At 41.7% G+C, this 8,335-nt stretch overlaps 1 protein-coding gene across 1 annotated transcript in view; it reads right to left on the bottom strand.

Annotated features, from left to right (window-relative positions):
* Nucleotides 1-6,848: 6,848 nt before the first annotated feature.
* The window catches only part of gdf3 (growth differentiation factor 3), a 2,480-nt gene continuing 993 nt past the window's right edge, over nt 6,849-8,335 (bottom strand). Inside the window, exon 2 of the mRNA XM_005945023.3 lies at nt 6,849-7,961. Within this exon, the coding sequence (XP_005945085.1) occupies nt 7,108-7,961 (854 nt within the window). The 3' untranslated portion in view covers nt 6,849-7,107. The remainder of the gene's footprint in view (nt 7,962-8,335) is intronic.

Raw genomic sequence — 8,335 nt, 5'->3', positions numbered from 1 at the left:
TTTTAAACAGTTACTTCAAAGGTAGACACTGTGTCTGCAACCACTGAGTACATCAAGACAGCTAAGGAATGGCAATATAAGGAGTCTGTCTGCTGTCAAGTAGGAATTGAACGGGATCTAACTGACAATGCAATCTGTTTGTGATAATACGTCAATTAACTGAGATAAATCAGCAAAAACTGCAAATCTGTGGGAGTCTACATACGCAGAAACTCAAAATAAGTACTTTCAGTCGGAGTCCAGTCAGAATCTCAGAGATTTGAAAGATAAATTCAGAAACTCCTAAACAAATAGTGACATAGTTGCTGCAAGACCATCATTTGTGAGTGATTCCTCCCTCGGGGTGACCTGTGGCCTTGAATCAACGGGCAACAAACGATTTTTCCTGGTTGCAAGTAGGTTTTCATCTTATTTCACTCTGCTGTGACTGAACCAGTCATGAGATCCACGTCATATTATGCAGTCCTCGTCATGTGCATATGTACATTACAAATTGCAGTCATTTGATGAATTCGTTTTGATTTAAAACAAAAAAAAAATCTTAATTAGCATAACTTTAAACATTATAATTGATCTCCCAGTCCCCTGGGTTTGTTTGCAGCACAGTGGCTTTGGGTGGCTGATCTAACATCAGGTTTATTGTTCTGATGACTGCACGTGCACGTTACAACATGCAGACGTGTACGTGTGCGACCCAAGTGTAGGTTAGCATGTTAATGATGCAGAGGCCTGTGTTACTAGGCAGGATACACAGTCATTCCATTATCACTGATTAGGTGACAGAGCGTGTGTGCCAAATGTATGTTAGTATGACACACACTGTAAAAGGATTAAAAATATGGGAGCCAAGAGTCGTGTGTGTGTGTGTGTGTGGCTGCAGAACGTTACTCGGTGTGCTTGTCGTACAGACTGCACTCACCGTGGGGGTCAATGGAACGATGAGTCTGTCTCTGGTCGAGACAGAATAAGTGCCTCGCTGTCATCTTTGCAATTCACAGAGGCATTTACTCACATTAAAGAGCGAGCACTAATATGTCTCACTCGAGTAAGATCTACTGACTGCTGGAACGAGTTAAAACAACACTGACATTTCTCTCTTTTCCACATTTCTCTTTTTTGATAGTGCTCATTACTTAAAGTCATTATTTTAAAAAACATGAGTGTATCATGATGATTTGAGCTGTTGCCAACAGCAAATCAGCCCAAAAAGAAAAATGGATATATTCGCTGAGAGCATGCCAGAGTGTATTAGAGTATTTATGAGCCTTTTTCCTCATGTAGTCAGATTCACTCAACAGTGTTTCGCCTAATGCAGAGTAACACTCATCTTTTATGTCAATAGACATAAAAGATGAGTGTAGCCCCTGGGTCTGAGAAGTAAAACCAATTTAGAAGTGCTTATATCTGCACTGTTTCTAAAGAACAACAGGGGGCGACGTGGATTGTACATAAACCTTAAAGTAGCTATCACCCAAGTAACCGCTGTTCCAATGAGTTTATCTCTCAGTCATTAGTTTTGTGTCTTCTTCAACATGGTGTGATATTCATCTTGTAAATTATGGCCCCAGTTTTACGTAAAATAGACGGCAGTGCTTTCATGTAGTTTATTGAGCTTAGATAGAGTATGGCAGATAAGCACATATACTGGCCGTACAATGGAAAATAGAGCAAGGAAGTGAAAAACGGGCTGGAAAACCGAAGGCCGGAATGCTTGGCTGAACAACCAATGACAATCTGGCAAAATGTGGCCTTTGTTGGCCTATTTTTGTTCTCTCTTTCTCCCACATCGTTTCTCTTCTCCTCCCCTTTATCATTGTACAATGACTTCACTAATGTGTCACTTTGATATTTTCTATCATTCAACAAAAACTTGCATTGCAGTTATTACAATAAATATTATGATTGAATGTGTTTTTATTGTTTTATTGACCCACTCCACAAAAATTATGAAATCCTAAAATGTCTGTCCGCACACACACCTACCTACAGATATCCAGTGCTCACTGAGATTCACTGCTATGGTCGGCTCAGCACCTACCCACTGCTAACCAGCTACCTCATGCTGAGAGCATTCATACAGAGAGAGAGAGAGAGAGAGAGCTTGCAGCTCTGGATCTTCAGCTGAAGCCACATTGCCCCCTGCAGGTCGGACGAGGTTTCATATAAAAGAGAAGGGAAATATTTTTCTTTTGAGATACAGCAATCACTGGAGTGATAAGGCTCAGCATACTATTGTCAAAATGTATCCAGTAGCATTAAATGGTTATAGGATACAGATGGACGGAAGAGTCGGGATGGCTGAGTCATATTAGCTCCACAGGCTCCATCTTGACTGGCATTGATTCATTTCTCAGGGACTGTGCATGTGTGGAAGACTGAAACCAAAGAAGGAAGAAAGGAGCCAGAAAGTCTCTTCATAGAGTTTTCTCCCAGCCTAGATGCAGTAACATATTACATGATGACATTAAGCAATGAAAGAGACATTTAACAAAATGTGGTGTTTGTAGCATTTTGTGCCATTTGGTATGAACAGTGAAATTGAACAGATGGCTGCGCTTCCTTGAGCTTGGTTCTGCTGGAGATTTCTTCCTATTAAAAGAGAGTTTTTCCTTCCCACTGTCACCAAGTACTGCTCATAAGGGGTTGTGTAATTTGGGGGTTTTCTCTGTATTATTTTAGTGTCTTTACCTTACAATCTAGAACACTTTGAGGTGACTGCTGTAATTAGTTAGTGGTTCATAAATATAATTGAATTGAACTGAAAATTGAAAATGTATTTTAGCAAGCTAAATTGCTCATTTCTGTTGGTTGTGAAGCCCTAGTTAACCAATTCCTTGGTCAGCCAGGTCTTAATTTTGGTACCTAGGTAAAACTGATTAATAGAGTTAAAGAATGTGCTGAAGTAATGAATTCTGCAGAGTTGCTGTTGGGTTTGGTCCCTGGGAATGTAGTTTTCTATCCTAAACGATCTGATAGACCAAAATCAAACAATCTGGATGGAGACATTTCCAAAACAACCCCCAAAAACAGGCATTGATAGGTTGGAGATGTGCAACAGATGTCAAAGTATCCCTCAGTTTTGCATTAGCCTTCTTTACATGCAAACATGTGACCAGTAGAGCCTGTAGTTCAGGTGTCCCTTGAGCTTATATTAGCATGCTAACATATTTGGCAGGAACAGCGCTTCACCATTTCCCTGCTATCCAATAGCATGCTAACATTTGCTAATTCAGCTAATGGGCGTGCGGATGATTTTACTGGTGTTTGGTTACTGAAAGCAAAACCATCTAAAGAAGCTAGACGTGAAAAAATATCCCATCTATAGTTACCATAATTTATCCTGAAGGGAATGTGAGAGATTTCATGGCAATCGTTTCAACACTTGTTGAGATATTCCGCTCAAAACCAAAAAAGATCAACTTCACGATGGCACTAGAGGAAAAGCTGGTGCGGGCTTCATAAAAATCACTAACATGTGATCAGTTAATCATATCTATCTGTGACAGATCTGATAGCATACAGTTTAACTTTGTCTCTCATTTTCCAACAGTGCTTTCCCACCAAGCTCCAGCAAAAGAATCGCAGATGCAAAGCTTAATAAAGATAATTCTGCTCTGTGGCTCATCTATCACTGAAGGGAGATTTATGGGAAAGGGGAGAGCGCGTGCTTCAGTTTTCGACACAGGAAGCAAAGCACTTCTGTGAGTCTGACTGTAGAGTGTGTATTGCTGGTCCCAGAGGGTGAAGTAGAAATGGCTTTGTCTTTGACAGAAAAGAGCTGTTGAAGCGCCCGAGGCTCCTTCCTTTTCCTGTCTCCCTCTGCTGCTCTGCTCTCACTTTCATTCATCTTCTGTCTGTTCAGTGATGTTTCAAGGAAGGAAACAATACTGCTGCAATATGATTATGGAAATTATCAAAACAATAAATGCTTTTTCCCCCCACTCCTCCTTCTTTAAAAGTTTTAATCACAATGAAAAGCCTATTGTGTGTCTTTAACTGCACAAATGGTAGAGTGAAAACTAAGAACAAAGTACGTCTGTTGTTTAGGGATGTAGTTTTAGTTTTAAGGAGTTTTTCTGTTGAGATATTGCAAACTAAGCAATTCAAAGCAATATCAGAAAAATACAACAGTTTCGGTGTGTGTCTGTGTGTGTTTATTCTACTTGTTTGACTTCAGGTCTCTGAAGACAGGCTCATGAAAGACATGGGTTTAAGTGGCTTCTTCTTCTTCCTCTGCTCACAATAACTCTTTCCTTTCATCAAACTCCATTTCCTGTCCTTTCTTGGGCTGTGGGCTTTCTCTATGCCAATGGTGGGGGTAGATTAAAGTGGACAGACTGTATTACACTGAAACTGGTTTACTGATGCAAAGTAGTTTGGAAAAGGGAATAAAAACAACAGGTTGTGATTTGGGACACACAGCCAGCCAAAGGACAGAGGAATGGAGTTGGTTCAGGTGGGTTTAATGTGGAGGGATGGTACAGATCTGATCAAGAGAATAATTTGACTATGAATGGTTTGACATACTTGGCAAACAGCAATGGATTTTACTGGGAAGTGTCACTGGTTATGAGGGCTATTTTCCAGCAGGAAGGACCAACTCAACTGGAACAGGTGAGCAAATGTTGAAATGTTGCCTTTCAACTCTGGTAGACAACAGATCCTAAACTTAAGCACAAGGGAGAACACAATAAGCACCCAGCTGGCACACTGAGTATGTTGACTATATGGCAGAGGCCTTATGAGGATGTTGGGAAGTGGTTGTGGTGGCTGAAGAGCAAGGAAACCAAAGACTCTTGTCTAAAGTGGAGACACGGCCTGCCCAACCCAAGCTGGGCCTAGTCACTGAGTTCAGTAACTATAGGTTAGACACAGTATGCTCTATATAAAGTGTTAGCTTGTCATGAAATTCCAGGCACAGCATAGTCACAAAGTCAAACCACAATGTCACAATGTCAATGCACCTGCACAGTTTTTGCAAAAGATTGCAAAAGAACTTAAATGGTAAAGATATTTCATACACTCAAGCATATAACCCTGACCAACAGTACAGGGACATACTACTCAGTCATGTGGACTGAAGCTGAATAACATTTTACATGCTATGTTAGTAAATTTGAAGACAGCAGATCATTTCTGCTACTGTCTGCAATCTCATCTTCAGATGTTCAGAGGTGCATTGTGGGGGCACTGCATGCACCTTGTGATTGAAAAACTCAGTTACGTCGCACATAAAGCAACTGCTGAGTGTAATATTTGCAGATGTTTGTGTCATATTTGAGAACAGGTATGGGCTCCAACATGTTGGAGAAGTTGCCATTAAGAAGGTTTATAGTTTCCTTTCCACACTAGTAAGAGGATGAGGTGGCGTTCTTCTTCTATTACCCTGGAATGCTTATGTGGCATTTCTGGCAATGCTTTTTCATTCATTTGCGTTAGCTTTCGGCTACACAAGCAGTGATTAATGGTATGCAACCTAGACTGACATGGTTGCATGCAGTTTTCTGTAACCTGTGTGTAAGCCAAGTGCTATCTGGTTGGTTTGAACAGGAAACAGAGTAACAAAAGGGCTCGCCACAGTGCACAAAAAATGTACTGAAGAAAAAAACATTCCAGATAAAACAGGAAAAAGCTGAAGAAGTGGCTGCTGTGGATGCTTTAATGCATAGTTTAGGATGGCATGGGGATTCAGTGGTTTTCACCATCACCTCATAGAAAGAAAGTCCAGAGTTTTAATCCACCTGCAGACTGAGTTTGCATGGGCTCTCTCTGGGTACTGCGACTTCCTCCAACAGTCCAAGACGTCTACGTTAGATTAACTCACAACTCTAAATTGGCATGAATGTGAGTGATTTGTCTTCCGTCTCTCCTACGACAGATATCCAAATTTCTGATGGAGGTAATGTTCACCCACATAAATACCTCCCTCTCGTTTTTAGATCTGGACATTTAAGTACTTGAGTCATACAGTGAGTACTTACACATAATCAGGTGAATTTTATTGTATTTTTTCCTGTTGTTTTGGAGGGTTTCTCATTTGGTAACATGAAAACTAAATATTTTCTTCTTACAACAGAACTGCATTAGTCACGTATGTGTAGCCTCTTTTATATCATCCCTTAATGTATTGTTGTTGGTATAATATTCTAGTGCTTTCATTGATTTGTTACACGGGAACACTGGAAGAGGGGGGGAAAAAAGTCTTCAAGCCTTTTAAAGATTTGAAGAAAACCTGCTGTATAAAAGAAACATTACCAAAACCCAGTGAGAGCATCAGAAGAACATTCTGGAAGACAGAATCTGCTCGCCAGGCTTCTTCTTCACACCACAAACTCTCTGTATCTCTCACTAATTACTCCAACCCGTCAGCCTCTCCTGGCTGTCGTCATGGCAACCCCAGCAGTTGAGGGAGGGGGGGGGGGGGGGGGTGCTGTTATCAGGCAAGAAGGTGAGATAAGAGAGTTTATTGCCCATTGAAGCAGATAAAGGAGTGGATGATCTTTGCAAACATTTAAACCACAGGGAAGCTCTAAAGTTGTGTAAGGGCTGAGCTGCTCTTTGAACATCAGTGTAGTTGTCTGATTTTTTTTTTTGTTGTTGTTGTTGTTCATCATTTATATTTCTGTCAAAGATTTAGCACTACGATCTTGATTTTTGTCATTTTAAATCAAATACACCTAATTAAAAGCAAAATAGTTCTTAAAATCTGCTTTTAGTTAAACAAAACTTGAGATTGTAACTTCAAAATCAGCAAACTTAACTCACTTTCTTGGACTCAGAAAATGCTGTTGGATCGATGCCGCCCAGTATTGCAAGCGATGTGTAACAGACCACTTAAGCCATTGTTAAAACTGAAAAACACTAAATTCCTAATTTTATTTCATTAGACTTCAAACAAAAGACAAACAAAAGCTTTCAATAAAAGAAAATAGGTTAAATTCTTTAAAAATTACTGTCTGCAAACATATTCCATTACATATTGAAAAACAATCGTTTTAAAAAATTGCAGTAACAACAATTCTAGACTCGCATCACTGGACAAAGCAGCTGAATGAATCAGAGGATAATATCTGGTGACCGGAGGCCAATCAGAAGCGTCCAGCATCTTCAGCGACACCCGCATTCATCCACCACCATGTCCTGGTAATGCTGAAGCACCACATTGTCATTGTTGTCGTAGTAGAGCATGGAGATCGAGGAGAGACGGATGGGGACGCAGCAGGGCTGTGGCGTGCTCTCTGGATCCAAGGAATGCACCAGGGTCTGCAGGATGGCATGGTTGGTGCCGTTCAGGCTCTCACTGAGCGGGAACGGACACTCCCCGTGGCAGTAGTTGGCCATGAAGCCCTGCGGGGCGATTACCCAGTCCTGCCAGCCGACATCTTTAAAACTGATGTAGAGGCGGCGAGCTTTACACACATTGCTGGGTGTCACGGGGATGTGGATGGCGCTTCTCCTCTGTCTGGACCGACACCGATTTGGGTTGAGGGACACAGCCACTAGTGAGGCCTGAACCAACGGGAATGTGAAGTCTTTTTCCAGCGGGAGGGAGTTACCGGGGTAAAACGGAAAGAACTCTTCCGGGTCTGGTCCGAGAGGGAGCAACTCTAAAATTAAGCCGTAGTTAGACCCCAGTTTGCGCCAGCTCTCTGCCACCGCTGTGAGATCCATGGTGATGGAGGTGGACTCGGGCTGCAGCTGGACCGACTGGGACAGCAGGAGTCTGCGGTTCGCCTTAGGATTAGTTCCCTTCAAAGTCGATCTGATCACTTTATAAAGAGAGGCACTAATGGCCTGGGACCCTTGCAGCAGCTGCACGGGACTGAGGGGCTTCCAGTGGAGCTTGATTTCCAGCTGAGCCAGAGATAGCATCTCCACAGGCTGCAGGATGGACATGTTGAAGAAAAGATGCTTCTCCAGGCAAGCCTGACAGCTGCTGCTCCAGCCAGACACCATCCTGCCTGCAAAACATCCGCAAAGACAGCAAGATTAACAAGGAACTTACAGTTTTTCCAGGAGTCAAGAGCAGAGTATAAGTCAGAGCAAAGAATGTGCATTTTGTTTATGCAACGGAGCTCAGTCTTCGCTTCAATAAATTACAGCTTCTGTCTCTTACCAGCATGAAATGCTTGTAATTATTTCACCTTTTGTATCTGAATCAGCTTTAATGAATAAATATGTGCCTAGCTTTGCAGAGACACAGAATATAGCTTGGCTATTGGCTATTAAAAGGCCAGATATGCTTTTTTTTAAGGCTTGGGCCCCCCCCCCCAAGCCTTAAAAAAAAAGCATATCTGGCCTTTTAATAGCCAATAGCCAAGCTATATTCTGGGGG

This window comes from Haplochromis burtoni, unplaced genomic scaffold (genome assembly GCF_018398535.1).
Source record: "Haplochromis burtoni strain Fernald_Lab_line unplaced genomic scaffold, NCSU_Asbu1 Contig_440, whole genome shotgun sequence".
Taxonomy (NCBI): Eukaryota; Metazoa; Chordata; class Actinopteri; order Cichliformes; family Cichlidae; genus Haplochromis; species Haplochromis burtoni.
This window is presented reverse-complemented; position numbering and strand designations above follow the sequence as displayed.